General features: G+C 40.8%; 2 protein-coding genes across 4 annotated transcripts in view; one reads left to right on the forward strand and one right to left on the reverse strand.

The window, feature by feature from the left end:
• The window catches only part of RNF123 (ring finger protein 123), a 92,953-nt gene extending 74,988 nt beyond the window's left edge, over positions 1–17,965 (reverse strand). Inside the window, exons 1-12 of one of the 3 annotated variants that reach the window (XM_063426545.1) lie at positions 17,924–17,965; positions 17,500–17,598; positions 15,045–15,129; positions 13,280–13,359; positions 11,952–12,049; positions 10,775–10,829; positions 10,369–10,454; positions 9,561–9,647; positions 8,607–8,674; positions 7,249–7,364; positions 1,994–2,118; positions 1,754–1,858 (exon numbers count right to left, since the gene is read on the reverse strand). In XM_063426545.1, coding sequence (XP_063282615.1) covers positions 1,754–1,858; positions 1,994–2,118; positions 7,249–7,364; positions 8,607–8,674; positions 9,561–9,647; positions 10,369–10,454; positions 10,775–10,829; positions 11,952–12,049; positions 13,280–13,359; positions 15,045–15,129; positions 17,500–17,581 — 987 coding nt within the window. In that variant the 5' untranslated portion in view covers positions 17,582–17,598; positions 17,924–17,965. Of the gene's footprint in view, positions 1–1,753; positions 1,859–1,993; positions 2,119–7,248; positions 7,365–8,606; positions 8,675–9,560; positions 9,648–10,368; positions 10,455–10,774; positions 10,830–11,951; positions 12,050–13,279; positions 13,360–15,044; positions 15,130–17,499; positions 17,599–17,716; positions 17,764–17,878 lie in introns of those variants that run through there. The other 2 variants (XM_063426546.1, XM_063426544.1) reach the window with 2 other exon arrangements.
• AMIGO3 (adhesion molecule with Ig like domain 3) overlaps positions 1–24,139 on the forward strand; it is a 455,802-nt gene that overhangs the window by 52,385 nt on the left and 379,278 nt on the right. The window lies entirely within an intron of this gene.

Raw genomic sequence — 24,139 nt, forward strand, 5'->3', positions numbered from 1 at the left:
TGTCATTATTTTCAGAATTTAGACTGCAATGTAGGTATAACTTGCTTCTTTAAAATAAACAAACTAATATATATGTAACATACAGAGATACCTTGAAGAAAATGAAAAAATGAAAAGATTTTTGCAGGTATGAGCGGGGTACCATTCAGTGCCAAATGAGACATCAGAACATAAGTCATAGCAGATTAATTTGCTGAGATGACATTATCCGATGTGGAGAGTCTATTGTGCGGTCTCAGTCAGGGCGCTGGGTCTGTTCTACCCACTGTTCGTGGGGCGAACGTTGCGGTGGTGGCTGGATTTCCGATCATGGATTGGCATTTTGTGATTTTGTTAGCTGGTAGACCAGGAAGTCCCAAGAGAGTGAGAAGTGTAGGTAGGTCTGCCTCCGATGTAGCGAGTGGCCCCATTATGAGTGATCAGTAGGACCCTTGGCGTCCCCCATCGGTAGGGTATGCCCGCTTTTTTCAAGATGCTTGTATGGTGGTGCATTGACTTCTGCCAGAGCAGTGGTTCGTGTTAAGTCCTGAAAAAAAAGCAACTGAGAATTTTCAAATGCCGGGGGGAGTCTTGCCTCTCACTGCCATCAGTATATTATTTTTATCTTGTGTTGTGGCACAGCGCAGGTTGGTGTCCCGGGCTTATGTGGATGGTGAGTTGGGCCCTGTTGGCAGGCGATATATGCCATCTAGATTTATTTTTCAAGCTACTGTTGGGGGCAGGATGGAGGCAGTCAGCCTCCTAAGGAAGTGTGGCAGCTCATCTGGGGTGATCGCGGCAGGTACCCCGCAGATCTTAATATGGTTGCGGCGCATGCGGTCTTCTTGATTGGATACTTGCACCGCTAGTGCTTGGTGGGCTGCTTTTAGTGTTTGCAGTTAGTCTGTGAGCTTGGACATCCCGCTGGTTAGTGTGAGAACTTCCCCCTCTAACCCACTCGTTCGGTGGTCTGGCGAACCTCCGCCTTCAGTGTTGGCGTGGAGCATGTTCTGGAGTTCCTGCGTCCATTGCTGGAGGTCCTGCTTTGTTGGGAGGGCATTATCCCGTTACTCTGAAGGCTGGGAGCGTGGTGTCGTGCCTTCTGTGCTGGTGATTGTACTTACGATGTTGGCCGCATCGGAGCGGTTATGGCCTCTGTGGCGGCCATCTTGGGTGGCTCTTGGCGCTGTAGTAGCACTCCGATGTCTGGCTGTTCATTTGATGAGCCCGGCTGCAGCTTTTGCGTGCAAAACTTCACTGCTCTGGAGGTGTCACTAGGTGTCCAAGCGTTGTCCCCCTCAGTGTCAGGGTCGTCGTATACCCGGGTGCCTCCTAGGAGGGTCTCCAGGCTTTGAATGGGCGGCGGGAGATAGGCCCTGCTCTTGTGTTTAGCCTTTCCGGATCTTGGTGGTTGAAAGAAAGTCATCTATCTGCTCCTCTTGGTGTTCCCAGTCGGTTTTTGTGCAGAGTCTGTCCAGATGGTGGGTAAGTTACAAGATTTTCGTGGATTGTGTATAACGAGGATGGGAACCGACAGAGGTGGTGTCTGTTCAGCTTCGGTCCCCAAACTGACCTGACTTTGCCTACCACTTAGGTCTGTGAACCAACTGCCTTAGGCAAGATAATCTAAAGCTGAACTTAGAAGCCCCAATTTTCTTCACTGATCCAAAGACAAAAAAACACAACTAAATGCCCCCAAAATGAAATTCAGTAGAAAGGAGCCACAGATATACCTTTAATAAGTCACAAAACAAGAGAGACGTTTGCTACTCACCATAAGGGGGGCAAAGTGGTTGAATATGTGTGCCACAGTAATCAGGACAGTTGGTTCTCCTTGGATTTGCCATGTGGATGGATCCCTGTCTAGCAGTTTTCCCTCCTGTAAATACACCAAAGACTGAATTATTTTATTGAATAGTCCAGCATGGGAAAGGTTACTATAGGGAATAGCATTTTTAAAATGCTACCTAGAATGAGAGAAAAGCAGTGCTGTGACATGCCGGAGATGTGGTACCTGAGCATCTATTCCAGTGCTGAAGATATTCTTGAGGTAACCCAATAGCTTCTGAGATTTCAAAAGGTCAATCCTTGGAGGGTCCTGCAGGGGGCGATAGCCTTCTACAAGATATCTACACGGGACTGTTACGGAATTGACAACTATAAACACATTGGTGGTTCCTTTATGGCACATTTTAAAGTACAGGTTTGCAAGGGATGTCAACAATTTGAGTATATTTTCTCCTTAACCCCTTCCCGACCGGTGACGGAAATTTTCCGTCAACCTTGTCCTTCAGTTAAGGACCGGTGACGGAAAATTTCCGTCATTTACAAAAGTTAACCCCAGATCGCCGTGATCGCGGCGATCGCGGGGTTAACGGTGCTCCGGTCTGCCTCTGTATTAGAGGCAGACCGGGAGCACCCGATCGGGCTTGCCCCAGCTCATGTGCCCGCTCTGACAGCATGTCAGAGCGAGCACATGTGCTCAATGTACTTACCTTCCGCCTCCCTGCACTTCCGGGTTCTGTGTGAAGTGCAGGGAGCCGGATCTTCAATGATCCTGCCCCCTGGTGGGAAAAAAAAAATTAAAGTTAAATCCCACCCCCCCTTTCCCCTGTTTTAATAAAATTAACCCCTTCCCTGCCAATTGATCACTGACTACAGTGATCAATTGGCAGGGAATACATTTTAATGCCATCTGATTTTTTTTTTTTTAACCCCTGAGGGTTAATTATTATTTTTTTTAACCCTCAGGGGTTAAATTTATTGTATTAATTAATTTAAATATTTAAAAATTATATATTTAGCTAGCTGAGATGGGTGGAAGTTAGTGGGGAATTGGGGAATTTGGTGTTAGGCTAACTAGGGGTTAACATTAATTTTTTTTTTTTTAAATAAGCTTTAAAAAGATTAAAAAAAAAAATTTTTTTTAACTGTTTTAGTAACGTTTAAGTAAAAAAAAAAAATAAATACCACCCCCCTTTACCCAGTCTAAATAAAAATTAACCCCTTCCCTGCCAGTTGATCACTGCCTACAGTGATCAACATACAGATTGCAGTATTATACTGTGATCTAATTTTTTTTTAACCCCTGAGGATTAAATTGTATTTATTTTTTTAACCCTCAGGGGTTCAATTTATTTAATTAATTCATTTAAATATTTTATAATTATATATTTTGCTAGCTGGGGTGGGTGGGAGTTATGGGGAAATGGGGAATTTACTGTTAGTGCTGCTTACTGCTAGTTAGGGGTTAACGGTAAAAAAAAAGCTTCGAAAAATGTTAAATCTGTTAAAAAAAGTTTTACGAAAGTTTAGGAAACTTTAAAAAAATTCATAAGCAAAACAAAAGTTTAAAAAATAGTTTTAAAAAGTAAAAAAAGTTTTAAAAAGTAAAAAAATACATTTAATAACGCTCATTACCACTACACCTGGTACAAGCTAGCGGAAAAATGATCCCACGCTAAGGTTCAAAATATGCCTTTTGAAATACCCTGGGATGTCTTCTTTAAGAAATGGTATGGCTTTATGGGGTATTTGGATTATATAGCCTGGTAAAATACTTTAAAATGGGACATGGGCACAGCGTAAAAGTTTAAAGTTTGAAAAAAAATGGAATGGCTGTGTCCCAAATGTGCCCCTCCGATGTCCACATATACCTGGCAAAGGTACATACGGGGGTATTTTTGTACTCAGCAGACATAGCTGAGCAACATATGAAGTATTATACAGTGGTAGTACACATAAGGTTTGCAAAATATACTGTGCAAACTCATTTTGTGTGTCAAAAAGGCAGAAAAAACGCTTATTACCACTACACCTAGTACAAGCTAGCGAAAAAATTATCCCACGCTAAGGTTCAAAATATGCCTTTTGAAATAGCCTGGGGTGTCTACTTTAAGAAATGGTAGGCCTTTGTGGGGTAGTTTGAATTTAAAACCTGCGAAGATGCTTGGAAATTGCACATAGGCCCAGCGTCAAAATTCAAAGTTCTGTAAAATCTGATATGACTTGGTCTCCATAGTGCCAAAGACATTCATTGGGGATGTCTTTTTACTCAGAAGACTTAGCTGAGCATAATTTGGGGGTTTTGAACTTAGTGGCACATATTAAATATACAAAATGCCCAGCAAAAATGCAATCCGTATGTAAAAAAATGCCCCAAATTATTTTTTACCACATACTTTGGCATATATTGGTGAAAAAATTGGGGCATGCTAAGGCACAATATGCACCTTATGATATACCCTGGAGTGTCTACTTTTACAAATGGTAGGCCTTTGTGTTTTTTTTTTTTTGAACAGTCAAACTGTTATAATACCCCAAATGGAAGCATAGGCTCATTAAATCCGTCTCTCAAAATTCTACTGTGAATACTGAAAAGGACAGGTCTCCTGTATGGCACAGTAGCTTCACGAAATAGTGCCATAGACATACAATGGGGGTGTCCTTTTACTCAGAAGACTTAGCTGAGCATAATTTGGGGGGTTTGAACTTAGTGGCACATATGAAATATACAAAGTGCCCAGCAAAAATGCAATCCGTATGTAAAAAATGCACACAATTATTTTTTACCACATACTTTGGCATGTAATGGTAAAAAAATGGGGGCATGTTAAGGCACAATATGCACCTTATGAGATACCCTGGAGTGTCTACTTTTACAAATGGTAGGCCTTTGTGGGTTTTTTTGAACAGTCAAACTGTTATAATACCCCAAATGGAAGCATAGGCTAATTAAATCAGTCTCTCAAAATTCTACTGTGAATACTGAAAAGGACAGGTCTCCTATATGGCACTGTAGCTTCACGAAATAGTGCCAAAGACATACAATGGGGGTACCGTTGTACTCAGCAGAAGTAACTGAACACATAATAAAACCTTGTACAGGAATAGCACACACCAACTTTACAAAATACACATGAGAAGTTCTTTGTTATAAGTTTGTGTGCCAAAACCCCCAATATACTAATTTTTACTCCAATATTTAGCAGAGATTGGCGGTGAAATGGCTACTTAGAAAGTGTCAAAACAACCTTAGGACAATAGCCTGTGATGTCTACTTTATATAAATATATACTTTTGTGTGGCAATTTTGTTTTCTTTTATGGCTATTAAGCTTACAAGACAAACATACCAAATTCTAAAATCGCTCCATGTTAAAAGTTTATGTTACTCCTTGTGCTTTGTGACCTGTAACTACCAAAAAAAACTGAAAATCCCAGACACATTATATATTCTGTAAATCAGAACAACTAAATGAATTTATTTTTAATTACTTTCTTTAACCTGCACTAATTAGGCACACATTATTATTGCAAAAACTGTACAAAAAACACACAATTTCAAATTTTTTTTGCATTTTTCTGTATTTTTTTAATAATAAATAAGCATTTATATATATATATATATATATATATATATATATATGTTACATCAAAAAAAAGCCCTTTCTGTCCTCTAAAAAACAGTATATAATATGTGTCGGTGCAATAAACGAGAGAGATGCAAATTGCAGTTGAACGCAAACAGCCAGAAAATGCAAAAATTGCTTGTGTCATTAAGCGTAAGACAACCTTCTGAAGCTGTGTCCTTAAGGGATTAACAGAGGTGTGTGAATCATTTGTTTGGTCATTTGGATTCAAAGGCTTGTGCCACATACTTTTCAATTAGTAATATGTTGACTTCTTACCCTGATCAGAGTATGATTTTTGTTTTTAAATTTATATCACCATCATTATTACTGGTGATACTAATTACTGGATTTTTTTCAGGATAGACAAAACTGTAAATAGTAAAATTCCGACAAGAATAGCAATTCTCATATTTACTATAACCAGTTCCAAATATACATCAAATCGGCTGGATGCACTTGGGGAATGGTTTAAAACCAGTGCTGTTCACGTCCAAACCTTATACCAAGTATAGGATCTAGAATATTTACAAGGCACAAATTTTAACCAAATCAGGACTGAATGCATTATGGGGTTTACCTAAAAACTGCAATTTTCTGTCTGCCTCTTGAGTTTAGCTCCACTGAGCTAAATTACCAAGCAGGAAGTAGCAGGACCGGCGGTCGGACTGGTATCCAGGGGGTGTAATGCAGCCAGGGGGGCTAATGTAACAAGGTTTATTTATAAAAGGGCCAATTCCAATGAAGTCTGCAGTTTTCATTAAAAAAAATAAAAATAAGAGGACACATAACTTCACACATAAAGCACTTCAGAAAGCTAAAGTGCTTTAAGTGTTTTGGGAGTGTTCCTTTGAATACTATTTGTCCACTGGCATTGCAAGCATCCAGTGGGCAAATTGTTTAAAAAAATTTTTTATTTTTTTTAATTAATATAATAATAATAATAATAATAATAATAATAATAATATGGGGTCAGTAGGACCATGCTCCCTGCTCCCCCTAGAACTATAAGGGAGGTTGCAGCTGCTCATTGTTAATAAACTCACCAGAATGGGCCCAAACCCATTGGGACAGAGCTGTAATACACCAGTGGGAGGGAATTTGTCACTGGTCATACCCCCCACAATGGTATCTGGTGGGCGCTGAAATTCAATAATGGGGGCAGTCCGTATTCCTCCCCAAGCCACGGGAGTGGGCTCCAATGTATACACAAGCGGGTAAAAAAATAGTATAATATGACCATGGGGAACCGCACCTCCCCATGGGGATATTATAAAAGAGAGTGGAAATGCCATTTTACAACCCTGAAGTAGTTAGGGTTCATTCTGACCCCAAGTTGCTAGTTTTTTTTTCTTCTTTCTATAGAGATTCCACCCCTGGAGTTTACAGTGACCTGCTAGCATTGCTAACAAGTAAATAATTCATATATTTTTTTTAAATAGGGGGTTTGATTTTAACCATCCAAGTCTGCATTCAGCTGTCTGGCAGTTTTTGGTCCAGCAAAATACAAACCAAATTCAGGCTTGTTCAGAGCATGATCTGCAAAATGCAGACATTGTTAAAAAGTGTAAACAATGTCCCTTTTTTTTTTTTTTTACAGTGTAAATGGCCCCATATTTCACTGAATGGTTTTGTCCTATTCAGTACAGGGCCATTTGGACTTCGTGAATAATCCCGAAAGAAAACCAATCTTTTGCACCACGGTATACAAGAGAGATAAATGCCGTTTGTGATGATGATAAAAAATTTTTTTTACAAATTTAAAAAAACACGACCAAAATGTTACAACGATGTACGATAAACCAAGGATCAAAACAAGAGAAAAATATGATACGACCAGAAAGGATATCGAAGGGGACGTGATCCAAAGTTAAATGCTACAGACTCCTTGAAAGACAAGCTAATAGCTGGAAAATAGGCCATCCCAGATCCTCGGGAGATGTCACTGAAAGCTACACCCAATGATACCCCATTCCTGTAGGAACAGAGAAATCAGAAATCAGAGAGCTTACAATAAAAATAAGACAGGTTAAATTAAACATCACTTAACATTGCATGTGTATTATCACATTTGTAACATTGAGTTTGAGCACGGATCTCTAAGGCACCCCTGTTTAAACCAAAATAAATGTGTGTGGTAATGGTAATAAAAAAAACAACAAGGCAACAGGTCTACTTGTGTAGACAAGTCCATGAGGGAGCACGGGGAAATCATACTTCGTTTAAGCCGTTCCTCCTCGACCACCATATTTCTTCAGCTCCTTGCAACTTAATTTTCCAGGAACTGGTTGCTACAGTACTCTTGAGCAACAGTACAAAATGGGTGGAGAATCTCGCACATATGGAAAATGGTAGCAAAAATTGCACAAAATAAACCAACCACTTTGTTGTTATAAATTAAGAATTAAAAAAAACAAATGCTGCAAATGGTGCTCTGTCACTAAATTTCTAATTGCCGCCCACAACTCTTTCCGCTTCGCTTTCCATGGGGGTGGTTAAGAGTGGCAGATAAAGAACTCTACTGCATGCAAACCCACACAAATATATTATAATAATAAAAAGCAACGACGGCAAAAAAATAAAAATAAAATGATAGATAGAGATATAGATTATATATATATATATATATATATATATATATATATATATATATATATATATATTAAATAATCTTGTGTTTTTATACTCATATCAGCAAAGATAAAACAGCGTCATGTCCAGATGCCTTTTTTACTAGGAGCTAAACAACAGCGGTTTAGGAGTGTCTAACAGAGCTCCACAGCAATAATACTCAAAGTAATGTGACTTTAAACTACAATAAATATGTTTAAAATAATTTGTGCAGCTAAAATGCAATTAAGAACAATGTATCTTATTTACACAGACTGAATTATAATTAGATCACCTAAATTTTCTCGGAACAGACCTGCCCCTGGTCACACCCTCACTCACACCCCTAGAATTACAGTGTACCTCAGTCCATTTGAAATGTTGGGAGATATGAATTGGCATGACATCAGAGCAAGCTTATTTAAACACCACCCATTGCTGTGTTTTGCCAAAAGCCATGATCTCCATACGTGACAGTTACGTTCTACCGTCCTTCTGAGGTTTAGACATGACGCTGTTTTAGATCAATACAACAGAACTGATGAGCACAATAAATGTATCAATACTTAGTTTTAATGGGAGATGGCAGAAGTCTTGTGTGTCTTACAGGCAGAATGAGATGTTTCCTTCATCCAGGTCAATGAGACAGCTTACAATGTCTCCTGCAGCCCATGACTAGAAAAAGTAAAAGAATGATATATTAAACATACATAACTGTGATGGCACACAAACCACACACAGCACAATGTGCAGATCTGTTACCCAAATAACAGTGAGTTCTGAATCTATTGCACTACAAAATAAATGAAAACATCCATTAATGAATACACTTTTGCTGTGGTCAAACATATACCACACACAAGTCTAAGCAACAGAGTGGCATCTGTGGGAGAGTAGACACTACAAAGATACCATCAACATCCATGGCAAAGACTGGCGGTGAAAATGCCATGGGTCCGTTTAAAACTTTGATAGACATATAAATAGAACAAGTAGTATTACAAAAGTAGCTAAGAGTCCCTTTTCCCCTTTTATAACACTTCCTTCTGTACCATGTCAAATTGAAATAAAAGGGTAGATGGAGGTGCTGTGGAAAGATAGAGAAGAAGATAGGAAGACAATCACAAAGGTCTTTAATCTCATCTACCAGAACATTCACGAGACATTTGTGTAAAAATAAATAAATATGATATGTAAAGAGAGTGTTACAGATGGACCTTTCATTTGGTTGGTTTTTATTCACTTTTTTCCCCATTATTAAAATGTTGCATATTGTCTAATATAATATATGGCTGCCCTGTGCCCTGTAAGGAATGAAAAACTCATGGCAATGCCTTCTAAGTAGGTGGAAGATCACCCTTCATCTTGCAGATGATTAGCAAAAAATAGGATATATATATATATATATATATATATATATATATATATATATATATATATATATATAAAAATACAGATCACAGCTTGAAAACAGGCTTTTAAAATGTGAAGCTCGTGATTTGCCTCCATTTTCGAAGCCACTGTAAACTTACATAAACTTACACACAAGTCAGTATCATACCTTGCCATAATTTGTAGTTGTCACATTCCATTTGCGTACTCTGTTGCCATCATAGGCATAGGAGTCTGGTGTGTCCCCAACACCTTCCTGTGAGCAAGAAAAGCACATGTAAAGGCTGTTCTAGGTGTTCTGATATCCTCAAACAAGGCTCTTTGCAGCTTCCCATTAATGAACTAGAACCACAAACCATGTATAGCAGAATCTACAGCCCTATTCACAAAACGTCAAGACAGGGTGATTTACTAAAGTGAGTAATCAAAGTGTATTTCAAATTTACGGTCAGAATAGCTACAAATACTCTAAGTCAGTTGTGCTTTCAGTTCATTTACTCTTGCCTTAAGTTGACACTTTAAATTCTCACTTTAGTGAAAAACCCGATTAGTCTGGGCAGAGCTTAGCGGAGAAAGCTGCAAAGCTTTGTTGTCAATAAATTGGCCCATACACAGTCTGGATATATATCCCGCTTTACTAGTCCACTGTGTTATGTGGAACTGCGTGACTCTGCATATCTGCTACGATTCTGACAGTTACTGTACTGAGCATTGAAAGAGAAGATAAAGGCGCACATTGCAGCCCCCGAGAGTTTATTTCTCTCTCCAGTCTGGCTTGCACAATGTAATTATGATTTTTTTTAATTATGATTTTTTTTTTTATACAGTGCTCTAATGTTACAGATGCAAGATAGGTCCACTATCTGTGTATTCAAGTCACGCGATTTTCTGTATTTAAAGTTCTATATTTCTACCATGCATTCATGAACAACAAATTGAAGACTTTTTAACAAGACAGTTTTAAAGTGGATTCATACCTCTTGGTTAAACCTGCAGCTCAACGTGCACCATCCAATCTGCATGAGACCCTGCGAGGAGATGAGGACTTCATAAAGCCACTTCCCTGATAGGAAGGAAAGAAAAATAAAGGACAAGAATAGTGCAAAGCAATAGGAACTGGAGAAACAACAAGGGAGACGTGAAGAACAAACAAGTCAAAGAAGAAAGACAGACAGAAAAACACAATGGTGGGAAATTAATATTTAGCAGATACCCCAATAAAGGATATAAAGTCACTGCTATGGTTTATAGGGCTTGGAGGTGAGAGGAGCAATAGGACAAGATGTAGTACTCCAATGACCAGGGTCACCAGTTCTTCCTCCCACTACCCAAGCTTGACCCAGTGTTATTAGATCATTAGATATTTGAAGCTTTCTTACTCACCTTTGAACACGCATGTCGTTGCCCGAATGGAGCTAAAATTGCTCTGTCCTATAACCTGCACAAAGAGACAACTGTGAGCTACAACACATGCGCAGTGCAGGGATAGTGGCAGATTAGTTCTATAGTGGAGCACACAGAGTGTTTAATAGTTATGCACTCACACAATGAAAATCGTAGCCTGATAATTAAACACGAGTGTTTATCGAATTAAGTCTCAATCACCGTTTCTCAAAAAAAGGGAAATAAGATAACTTGAGGTATCGTGCAATAGCTAGTTGTTGAGGGTAACAGAGACTTTTGCAGTTTCATCTGAGGTAAACCTTAAATAACTATGTTGTATTATGTGCATGCACAGTGGTATTGGATTAGGAGTGTGTAGGTACAGGCTTTAAAGGGGAACGTCCCTGGATTTTTAATATTATGCTGACTTATTCCTATATTTAAAAAAATACGTATTTGTGAGGTGTGAAAATTAAATTAAATGTGGTAATCCACACCTCTTTTTCCTGCAGCTGGGTGCCTCCGCCATAGTTCACCGTCAGCCATTATTATGGCCAAATTCTGTCCTTTGCACCTTGCAGTCAGCATAAGGAACAGAGAAATGCTAACTTAGATGTGATTTATTTATTCTAAAAAGTGGTCAAAGTACTAACACCAGGGCAAATAATTATGGAAACCAGCAAACATATTCCATGGTGATGGCTCCACTTCCCACTACTTTTTTAGAACATAACTATTTGATACATTTCCAGTGTTCCTATTTTTTCTCATCAACTGCAAGGTTTGCCCTGGTTTTGCCTGATCTGAGATGGACAATGTTGTAAATTGTTCAAGAAATATTTTTAAAGGAAAAAAAACTTAGCACCTCAAGACAGAGGCCAAGGCGATTTTCAATGTTTTACTTAATGGTGAAAAATGACAGCAGCAGGTCCTCTTTAGGTTTAAAAATAATAAATAGTTTAAAAAGTATTGCGTTATTGAATTGTTCCTCTTTTTTTTTTTTTCTTCATACAGAGGAGCTCTGGCCGAAGTAAAATAACTTTAATCCTTACAACCATCGACTATTTTAGTATCTTTGCTTTTTAATCTTCTTTCTCGATAGAACAAGATGGGCCTGCAGCGTATCCGTTATGTGGAAGGTCAATAGCGGTTCAGGATTTCCAACCCTCACACTTACCCCAAGGAGGTCATCATCCACCAGAAGTAATCCCTCAAAGCCACTCGTATGATCTAACACCACTGTGGGAGGTCCCAGACGTCCTTCGGCAGCCTGGTCTGGAATTGGAACCAAAGTTATTAACGCTGTATTGCTTAAAATATTGCTGATAAAAGAGTCATGGCTTGTTTATCTTTACACATCATTAAAAAGAGAGTCTAGAACAGACCCTACACATGAATGTAAGAAAAATAAATTAACACGGACTTACCTTCACTGTGTCATTACATACAATTTCTTTCAATACGTTTCATGATTATATAAATAGTTCTAAACTTAGTTTATACACATGCAAAAACACAAAAGCAAAAAAAAAAAAAAAAAACACCCACACTGATTGACATGTTGACAAAATTTCAAGAAAAAAAAAGGCTGTTTTCTGCCATTTTCAATGATTTTCTACTTGAGATACCAGGCATTCAAACTGCAGATGCTACTCTTTGTATCTGTAAGTGGGTTGCTAGAGATATGTCTGAATATCTGGGGCAGAATTTGCCTGGAAGCTACGGAGGCCAACCTGGAGCCAGTCTGGCAAGTCAAATGTGGGAGAGGTGGCCGATCTCTCCACTCACATCCACCCTGAAGCAAGAGGGAAAAGTATGGATACAGTTTACCCACCTGCCGGTGAGGGTTATCGCAGCATGTTATTCTTGACTTTTCTCCAGAATCACTGGTAACGTTGAGGCCTACTTAATACCTAAGCAACGCAAATGTAAAAAAACTTACCTAAAATGGCAAATGCCACATGCCACAAGGGGACTCTCCCGTCACAGAATTGGGGCCTACACCCTTGGCAGGAGCAATCGCCCTCAACTAATGACAGTGACCTTGCAAGATGGTGATATGGGCACCAAGCCAGCCAGATTGGTGGATATCGCATGAGGGCTCTTGGTAGGGCCTGAGACTAGTGAAGTGAATGGCCCTGAAGGAGGATGACTGTTTGGCTCTATGGGAATTTTATTCCATGTATTCCTAGCTTGGGACAAGGTTGACCATAAACAGAACATGGTCACGAGTGATTTTCCTTTATGCAGAGTTTTATCTTCTCACTTAGATTTCCTTTCCATATAATTGTGTTTTAACGTGCTACATTTACATAACTAAATATGCCTCTTCATAACTAGGTACCCACACACTTACTTCAGCAATTAAATAATAGCAGGATTAAAACCTTTCGTTTTGCACTAATCAGCCCAAAAACAAATTGCCCCAAATCAATGGCATTCTCAAAAGACAATGACTACAAGGACTAGTGTTACAATGAGACAGATGGCACTTTGTCCTCTCACCGGTATTTTCTTCACTAGTCTCAGCTGCGGACAGAAGTCTTTCCAAACAATCCTCCAAATTCTGGAAAGTGAGTGGCTTCCTGAATAGAAACAAATAATGCACGTTTTATAAAGAGGACCGGGTACCACTTCAAGAACCTTATATTACAGTCTCGGTGTGTAACACTCTACACCTATTTTAGAATTATCAGTACACAGTATCCCTGCTGTAGCACATCAAAAGTATCAGTAAGCAGTATCCCTGCTTTAGCAAAGATGAATCAATTAGACACCTGTGCAGTAGTGCAGATATGCCTGCGTCACGGCCTGTTGGGAAGTCCTGAAGACCAATTCACAAATTCTAAACATCTAATAGAACAAATAAATCTATTCTTTAAAAGGACACATCAGATGCTACCATTATGTGCCATTTTAATTTATGTTTATGTAATTGAGCAAAGCAGGGACTGGAAACAAATGACTTTAAGATCTCAGTGTCTTCATTGAGTATATCACGTCAGCCAGCTGGACCACATTACAGGGTACCACTACAAAAAGGATTGAAAATGAGTTTAACTACGAGTCCTCGCACTCCTACATTACATTAATGTTAATCTTTCTTCCAGTCTTAATTTCTTAGAAGATATTCTAAGTGCCTCTAAAAGTGTGCAGGTATATTGCCCTAGCCAGCATGGCCTTTATGACAATCTACATCCAACACTCACAATCGATATATGGATGATATATGATCTAATTTTCTCCTCTACAGATAAACCTTTCCTGATAAAATTGTTCTTGAATTATATTTGTATGTTAGAATTACATCCACTGCGGGATTTATTTAGTTAATTCAATGGATTTTTAGATAATTTTTGTTTTGTTAAAGGATCACTTCAATCGAATTTTAAATATAAATTTAAATTTTTCATAAGAGATTAATCCTACAATGTGCATGGATCTTAGAGCACATTAAGTCGACTGTCATTTCTAAACGTGGTGTATAGTGGCTGCAATTTGTAAAAACGGCAGCAAGTAAAAAAAAAAGTCAGTTCACCAGGGCAATCATTTAGATAGCCAGAACTTTGAGTTCCTTTATGTCAATTCTGTCCATATTGTGCTTGCAAAAAGGAAGGCTCTCTCATTCCACCCTGGAACTACATGGCTACCATGGAACTACCAACACCAAAACACAGCACGGTTCACAAGACAGTGAACCAGGCTGTATATCAACGGATAGCATGCCCGGTATGGCTGCCAGTGTGTGCTGTAACTGAAGAAGCAGATTAAAGCACAAGGTTTATTTTTAGAAGTGTTGAAGGACAGGGAACAGCTAGGCTCTCTCATTGGGTATAGGATTTAACCTCCTTTCAACAGTCAAACAGAACAACCTTGTAATGCCGACACTTAAAAGGGCTGCATATATCTGACTAAATTCACATTTTGCACATTCACAAATATGCATGTCTTAAATAAAAGGTTTTGTGAAATTCAGTGTTTAACAAATAATATGCTATTCTAATTGTGTCCCAAAAGTCTTGACTGTTTTTACAGCCTTACAATAATACATAACACCGTACCATGTGTGCTGATGGCACTTTAAATCCCCATATGATCGACAGATATATTTATCTATCTGTAGTTATCAAGCAGATTCTGCCAATATACAAATGTTGATGATGCTAGAAGTATTAAGGGAGTTGGCGCTGCTTTACAACCACAGTGACTAGATGATGTGCTACAGATGTTCAGTTAAATTGCAACAGAGACATTGTCATTTGTGCTGTACCTGGATGCTGCGCCATGCTGGGTGCTCTCTGTGCCGGGAAATATCCGGTGTAGATACTGACTTAAAAGTTTCTCATTCACGATCCCTGAGGCACAAAATAAATAAGACCCAACTGTAACTTACTTATGCTGCACAATGAAAAGTAACACTTTTTATACATTAACCCCCTCGTCACCCAAATCATGTACATGAATTTTGCAATGCAAAAAAAAAAACAACATTTAGTCCATAAGGCCTTATTAACTTGCTCCTATTTTAAATACGGTAATTGGATTTCAGCTTGTACAGGAGTATTTTTTTTTTTTATATATCCCTGTACATCCCTGCAAAGTGACTATAAATTGATGCCTTTCTACCCTTCACTGGCATTGTAAGCAACTATAACGAGAAACTTTACCAATGCATTCTAACAATCAGGGAGAGAAGGCTCAAATATCAGTTCGTGCAAAACATGGATTATTTGTAGGTTATTGTTACAGCAGGCAAAGCCCTGTAAATCATTATAGCTGTACTTACTGTATGTGGGCATTATACCAAGTGTAGACATGTCTACATTCTGCTGGCATTTTTATGAAACTACACTGCTAAAAATATCATCCAGGTCTTGTTTTCTGAAATTCACCCTCTCCCCCACCAACATGTCCGCAGAGGATGAATAAATGAAAAACATACAAGTCTTTTAAATGGGACATGGCACCAGCATTTATATAGCACTTGCAATAATATTTATTAATGTTTTTTTCAATCAGAGAGATACCCAACCGCCACACAATTATGAAATCGGTTGCCATGTAAAATGCTTGCACCTGTACCAATAGTAAGAAGTACTGGATTACTGTGTTTTAAACAATTTCTTTCTCCAAAATGTTTCAAAACAAAAGGGAAAAAAAAAAAAAAAGTTAAAAAGAGGAACTAAACTATTTGATTCAAGATCAAGTAAAGTAAAAAAAAAAAAAGGTTAAATAAACTAACTTACCATGAAATACAAAACATTTAAACAGAGCTTAAAGGATTACTCCAACCAACATTACCACTTCTGCTTTTTTAAAAGGTCATGCAGGAAGGAATGTGGATATGCAGTGTCTCTGCTTGATAGACTGCACATTCAAAATTGTACTTGGGTGCCAGGGGCTAGTTACACCCGACAACTGTGACTTCACAGTTCCGTGCTGCGTAATGTCAATTCTGTGCATATTTTATGTCTGTTGTCAGCACGCTGCTGACAACAGACGTAATCTGCTTGTGCTCACCCAACTCCCCATACCGATACATTTTATTCCCCCCAAAGTGCCACCTCCCTCCATGTCCCCCTCCTCACACTCTCTCTCCCAATATTAATTTTGTTTGTTTTTTTTGTTAAGTTGTAGTGACCTTTTAGAGGGATGCTTAGAACCATAACCACTATTTTTATGGTGCAAGGAGTCTTAGAGTGCATGCAGCCACACGCCAGCAAGATAATAAAAGGTTAGCACTTATTATCCATCACATTTGGTTGTCAGTAACAGCTTGGGAATACTGCAGCAGCTAAGTCCCGCACTCAACCTATCAATAATGAGGAAATTAAGTTCCTCTGTATTTTGGTGTAAACAGAGGGGTGGGCATCGGTACAATTTTTTTGGTTTTTTAAACCACATTAAACTGGTTTGCAAATTATTTGGACTGCATACAAATATTCTCTACACAATTAGCAATGGGGTCAAATTTAAGGTTTGCATACCTCACAACATTTCAAATGGGCAAAGAGGGACACTTATTTTAAGGGTGCCAGTGGGGGTGTGACCAGGGGTGGGGCTGTTCTGAAAAATATTAGGAGACTTTCTAATAACAATGAATGTAGCTAAAATGCAATTTAGAAAAGTCTATCATATTTCTCTAGATTGATATCTAAACTCATATTGTAGTTTAAAGACACATTACTGTAAGTATTATTGTTGTGAAGCTATACTATAAACTCAGATACACCAACAATACTGATGTCTTGGATAAGAGGGACAATAGGACATTAAACAGGGGCAGAGTGAGTTGGTCCCAAAATAGGGACTGTTACTCATAAATAGGTCACTTGAGAAGTATGGGTTAGTGATAAATATAGCCCAATGCAAAATCTGACTGTAACTAACACAATCAGAACTCTGAATTTATATGAAACCAGATACATCATCAATGTCAAGATTCTACCTCACCCTCACTCTAATTTTAATGCTAACCTTAAACCTAAAGGTCTTAACTACCAAAGCTGCCAGAGTAACCTCAACTTGCTGGATCCAGCCCAGTAATTCTCTTTAGACCCCATGGGTGCAGGTTCCCAAGAGATCTGGTAACCAGTCTCTACAGACACCTCACTACATCACATCTAGTAATAACATTAAATCAAAGTTAACCAATATCTTAGAAAACCCATTACATAACAAATATTTTACAGACCAGAGACAATAGCAAATTATTAAGGGGCTACCTGTGACCTTTGCCTTCTCCGATTCAGATGTCAGCCTATAATTTCTCCTGGATAATGCAGTGCCAGACCCCCTGGAAGCCATGACCCCTTGGCTTGCTGCTGCAAAATACAGATTAAAATATAAAAATACATATTAAACCCCTCTAGAACAGCATCAGATTACCTGGTAGAACACAGAGAACACAAGACCTTTAATAATCACAACATAAGCGTGTACCCTGCTGAGATGCCCACAGCTGACACCCATCAATCATAGCCACACACACAAACCTGTCTCCTGCCACTGTTTCACCCCAATCTCTCTGTGTTGGTTTGCTTTCAGCAAGCTCCTCCTTTGTTCCCCACTCACCTATTCCAAGAACCCCTTCACCCCACCTACCTATCCCGTCATTACTCTCTTTCTCTATCCCTCTTTCTCTCTCACCTTCCTCCAATCCCACCTCTTGCACTCGCTCTGCTTCCTGTACACAAGCACACGGATTTAATTTCAATTCAACAAAACTTTATTCAACCTTGAAACGCACGGCCATATTTGGTTTGAAGGCTTTTTTTTTCCTTGTAATTACACTTTATTGAATCTGGCCATGAGCACATTGACAGTTTGGAACTGTAGAATGTTGTGTATCACGTTGAAGCTTTATGAGTATTTATTTGTTATTGATGATTTAACCTTTTAGCGCTCAAGTACATGACTGACTGAGGATTGTTAGGAAAGTAGTACAGTTAGTAGCTATGGTGTTGTGTTTTCTTTATTTAAAAAAAAATGTGATAAACAACACTAAAATAAATGACAAAGAATGCTCCATTATGTATGTTCCTCAATATTTGACATGTAAATTCTTTATAGAACTGAAACATGTAGCAGTTCATAACAGTGCAACATATTTGTACTGCAAAGTTGCATTAATGGGACGCTGGCAATATAACCCTTAAAGGGACACTCCAGGCACCCAGACCACTTCTGCCCATTGGAGTGGTCTGGGTGCCAACTCCCACTACCCCTAACCCTGCAACTGTAAATATTGCAGTTTTCATAAACTGCAATATTTACATTGCAGGGTTAACTCCTCCTCTAGTGGCTGTCTAGTAGACAGCCACTAGAGGGCACTTCCGGGTTTATAGCACACATTTCGTGAGCTATAGCGTCGCTGGACGTCCTCACGCTGTGTGAGGACCTCCAGCGCTGCTGAAATCCCCATAGGAAAGCATTGAAAGCATTTTTCAATGCTTTCCTATGGGGAGGTCTAATGCTCGTGCGCGGCCTTGCCGCACATGCACATTAGGTCTCCCCTGCTGCCGGCCGCGCATGCGTAATAGTTTGACGGCGATGGGGGAGGAGCGTGGGCGGACCCTGAACCAGTGCCGAGGGTCATCGGCCCTGGATACAGATAAGTCACTGAAGGGGTTTTAACCCCTTCAGCAACCTGGGGTGGGAGGGAGAGGGGACCTGCAGTTCCAGGAAAACGGTTTGTTTTCCTGGCACTGGAGAGTCTCTTTAATGTCTTTATGTTTTTATTACAAAAAAAAAATTATGTGTATATATATATATAAACAACAGAAAAATCCCCTGCACTCACGCTTAGTAGATCCTCATAAGCCGGGTGCCAAAGCCTGGACTCCAAAGATACAATAATGCCAAAAAATAGCTGCTCACATATCACGTGCACGTTTGGTCACTTCTGGGCATCCCCATATGATCAATCCATCTGCGTTTCAAATCTCTTTCTTGATTTGATGGCGGCCGTCTTCGTTCCACATATACGTTCCGCGCCTCTTTCTGAACTTCGTAGTGGCCATCTTAGAATGTAACCGAGTATCATAACTGATGGAGAGTACATCTTAATAGTCCATAATGTAAATAGTTTATAATGTAAAAAAGTTTTTAGCTTATAATAAAATCTCAAAAATTAGCAATCACTTATGCCATACAGAAATAGGTAACTTAAAAGACCACTATAGGCACCCAGACCACTTCAGCTTAATGAAGTGGTCTGGGTACCAGGTCCCTCTAGTTTTAACCCTGCAGCTGAAAACATAGCAGTTATGTTTACATTGAGGGTTAATCCAGCCTCTAGTGGCTGTCTTCCTGACAGTCACTAGAGGCTGCTTCCGCGATTCTCACTGTGAAAATCACAGTGAGAAAACGCTGATGTCCATAGGAAAGCATTGAGTAATGCTTTCCTATGGGCGGATTGAATGCGCATGCGGCCCTGACTTCGGCAGGAGGAGGAGAGTTCCCCAGTGCGGTAATTGTTTTTTTTGTTTTTTTTTAAATATCATTTTTATTATGGAATGAAAGGTTCTGAGTGAGACTCGCAGGTCTCCGGTTGCAGTTAAATCAAGTAACCAGGACACAACATGTGTCAGAACTCAAGAAAAGAAAAGACATATGGTAAGTCACGGTTGTTTGGGCGCACAGGCCCGTAATATCGTTGGACTCGCAGGTCCTCAACTTGAGTTAGCGGTCATTTCTAATGGAACAAGCTACAATGGAACCGTTAGCTTCAATCATGCAATTAGCCTGAGTCTGGTCCTATCCAATAACGTGTTGATCGCTGTACATTTAGTAGCGTACTGACTCTTTAGGTATGTAGGCTGGCATCATGATTGATTATTGTTGTTCGTTCCTGTCTCTAATACCTATCACTTTCGGCTTCCCAACCTAGTTAGTCCACTTGCTCTGGGTTGTGGATCTGCACCTTTCTGGTCGGTGCGTATTGAATGGGTCGGGAATAGGGGGCAATAGGATCAGGTAGGGAAGGAGGGGTAGGGTTAGTCTGTTGTCTCTGTGTCTGTCGGTCTTAGGCCCCCAGATGTTTGGCTCGTCAGTATCGTCTGGAATTCTGGTTTTGTAGTCGTCAGTATCCACTGCGTCCAAATTTCTAGGTCTGTTGTTGCGGTCCAGCCGCGTGCATGGTGAGTTCCTCTATAGCTCTGAGGTCTTCCATTTGGGTGAACCATAGGGGTAAGGATGGGGTCATTTTTGTCTTCCAGAACTGTGGGATTGGCTGTTTCGCTATATTTATGATCCGGATCGTGAGCGATTTTTTATATTTGGATGTTGGAGTGTGTGTGTGGTGGAGTAACATGGCTGCCGGTTCAAATGGTGGGGGATTGTCCGAGAAGCGGGCTATAATTTTATGGATAGTGTGCCAGAAGGGTTGTATCAGTTCACAGTCCCACCATATATGCATGAGTGTGCCTATCTCCTTTTCACATCTCCAGCAGAGGCGAGACTCATTCGTGTTTATGTGATGTGCTGTGGCTGGTGTACGATACCATCGTGTGAGCAATTTATAAGCTGTCTCTTGGCTCTTGCTAAATATGGAGCAGTGGTGTATGATATTGCACATCTTTTCCCATTCCTGGGCGCTAAAAGTTTGGTTCAGGGATTCCTCCCAGTTGCCCATAAAAGTACGGATTTCAGTTGGGGTCTGTGATTGGAGAAGGGAATATAGGTGTGATACCCCATGTGGTAGAGGGTCCGGGTCAGAGCACAGCCTTTCAAAGGCTGTGAGATCTCTGCCAAGAGCCTGGCCTTGCGGAAAGAGTCTTATGTAATTGCGTAGTTGTTCATACCTAAAACGCGTTAGGAAAGACTGGGAGGTCTCCCCACACATTTCTGTCAGGTCCTTCAATCCCCGTCTAGTGCAGACATGTCGCAGGCGAGGTAGGGGGTCGTTTACCAGTGCTCTTAAGGCTCTCGGGTCCAGGCCCGGCAGGAAGTCTGGGTTATGAACTAGGGGCAGCAGTGGAGATGGGTATGTGAAGAGCGACATTTCCACGCCATACCGTCAGTGTCGCTTTTGTGTAGGCGGAGTATCCTGTTTCCTCTCCTGACCCCCTGGCGGGGAGCCACGGGAGGAGGGCGGCGGGTATGCCCGCTTCATACTCCTCTGCAGTTTTCCACAGCTTGCTAGCCCCTGATTTGGACCACTCTACTACGCGTTGCAGGTGGCACGCTTTGTAGTACAGTGGGAAGTCTGGTAGGGCTAGACCCCCTTTGTCTTTGGGTTGTGAAAGCAGTGTATGTTTCAGTCTGGGTCCCCTCCCATCCCACACATAGGACCCCAGCGCTCCCCAAAGTGTCGTAAAGAAAGATGTCAGGATCACTATGGGCAGAGCCTGGAAGAGGTAGAGCAGTCTCGGTAAAAAGTTAATCTTCACAACTTGCACCCTACCTAACCAGGATATGTGGGGGAAGGCCCATTCCCTCATCTCTTTTCGAAATTGGGTCAACAGTGGGGCGAAGTTGGCCGTGTATAAATTTGTTGCATTCGCTGTCAACCAGCTGCCTAAGTAGCGTATTTTGTCTAAAGCCCATTGGAAATTATGACTCCGACGCAACTAGTCGGCCCTATGCGCGGGTAAAATAACATTAATAATAATATTTAGAATATAGGATTTTGAGAAATTAATTTTCAGACCCGAGAGGAGCCCGAATGTCCGAAATGCCTGCACTAGGTTGGGCAAGGAGACCTCCGGGTGAGTGATAAAAAATAGTAGGTCGTCCGCGTATTCGGCTATTTTGTGGTGTGTATCCCCTGTATGTAGGCCGGTGATATCGGGGTGGCATCTAATGGTGTTTAGGAATGGCTCCAGGGCCAGTACAAATAGTAACGGGGAAAGGGGACATCCCTGGCGTGTGCCATTATATATCGGAAATGCCTCCATTAGTGCCCCGTTGACCAGCACGTGCGCTGTCGGCCTGGAATATAGGGCTCTAATCCATCCCTGGAGGTGTGGTCCCATACCCATATGTGCCAGCGTCCGGAACATATATTCCCAGCTGACCCTATCAAAGGCCTTCTCCGCGTCCGTTTAGAGCAGGAGAAGGCCCAAGTCATCCCCGGATTTCCTATGCATAAGCGTGAGGGCTCTGATAGTGTTGTCCCTAGCTTCACGGCCCATCACGAATCCCACCTGGTCTGCGTGCACCAGACTGGGCACGTGTGTTTGGAGTCTGGTCGCTAGGACCTTTGCCAGAAGTTTAAGATCCGTGTTGATGAGGGATATAGGTCGGTAGCTCTCACAGTGCTCCCGATCCTTTCCCTCCTTGGGGATGATGGTGATGTGTGCTATTAGTGCCTGCTCGGGAAAGTCGTGACCCTCTCTGATTGCGTTAAACATGTCTACTAACGGGGGGTACAATATGTCTGCGTATCTCTTGTAGTATTTTAGTGGCAGTCCATCGGGGCCTGGGCTCCTCCCAGGCTTGGAGCTTTTGATCGCAAGCGCCAGTTCCTCTAGGGTAATGGGTTCCTCCAGCTGGTTCGCCGCGTCTGTCGTTAGGGAGGGGAGTGTATGGGCCGAAAGGTAGTCGTCTATGGAGTCACGGAGTCTGAGGGCGTGTGAGTCTGTGTGTGGCCGTGGTATGGAGTATAGTTCTGTGTAGTATGCCCGAATGATCTCCTGTATCTTATTGGGGTGTCTGTGAAGGACTCCGCCTTTGTCTCGAATGCGGTCAATGTATGTATCTTGCCTCTTTTATTGAGCATGCGCGCTAGAAGTTTCCCACTCTTGTTCCCATTTACATGGAAGAATGCCCTATTTCGCAGTACTGCTCTATGGTGTTGGGAGTGTGGTCAGCTCTCTCCGCAGACTTAGTAACGTCGCCTGGTGTGTGGGGAGTTGAAGTCGTTTGTTGAGGGCATCTAGGTGTTGTATGTCCGCCAGTAGCGAGACCATGCGCGCCTCCCTTTGCTTCTTCAAGAGGGCACCCTTTTGTATGAAATGCCCCCTAATGACACTTTTGTGTGCTTCCCACCGTATGGTGGGGGACGTCTGGGTATCATTGTGTGTGAAGTATTCGTGTAATGTGGTTTCTATTTCCGCCGTCAGTTCTGGCATGGCTAGTAGGGCTTCATTTAACCGCCATTTGGAGATCTTAGGTCTGAATAGGGGGGACTTCAGAGTGACCGTCACCGGTGCATGGTCCGACCATGTCGCGGTGCCCTGGTCAGCCCGAAGTGCCAGCGGTAGGTGGTATTGTGGCATAAAGAGGTAGTCGATGCGGGTGTATGAATTATGCGGATGGGAGTAAAAGGTATAATCCCTTTCATCGGGGTGTAGAGCCCTCCAACAGTCCACTAGCCTTTCCCTCGCCAATAAGGCCCTGATCGCTGTAAGATGTTGGGTGGGGAGAAAGGTAATTGTTTTAACCCCTTCAGCCCAGCGGGAGTCGGGCCCTGAGGACTACATACTACCAGGAAAACGAGTTTGTTTTCCTGGCACTTCAGTGGTCCTTTAAAGAGATGACATGCAAAAAGAAGACATTTAAATGAGTTAGCAAATAAATCGGCTAAAATATCATGGCTATCAATAAAATAGTGGATAAATGTAAAAAAAAAAGCAAACATTGCAATAACTATAAAATATGACTGATGTTTAAAAAGGGAAACTTCATAGCTATAATAAATGGAGATCTATTAGAAATATATACGGTTGTAATCAAAATTATTCAACTCACAATGAAAATCGGATTTGTCAAAATTTACAGACTTTCAGCTGTTTACCGTATTTTTCGCTGTGTAAGACGCACTTTTCCCCCCCTCAAAAGTAAGGGGAAATGTGTGCGGGTCTTATAGAGCGAATGTGTAAGTTTACATATCTGTATTGTAGCGTGGGCCGGCAGAACAGC

The sequence above is a fragment of the Pelobates fuscus genome, chromosome 7 (assembly GCF_036172605.1).
Source record: "Pelobates fuscus isolate aPelFus1 chromosome 7, aPelFus1.pri, whole genome shotgun sequence".
Classification (NCBI taxonomy): domain Eukaryota; kingdom Metazoa; phylum Chordata; class Amphibia; order Anura; family Pelobatidae; genus Pelobates; species Pelobates fuscus.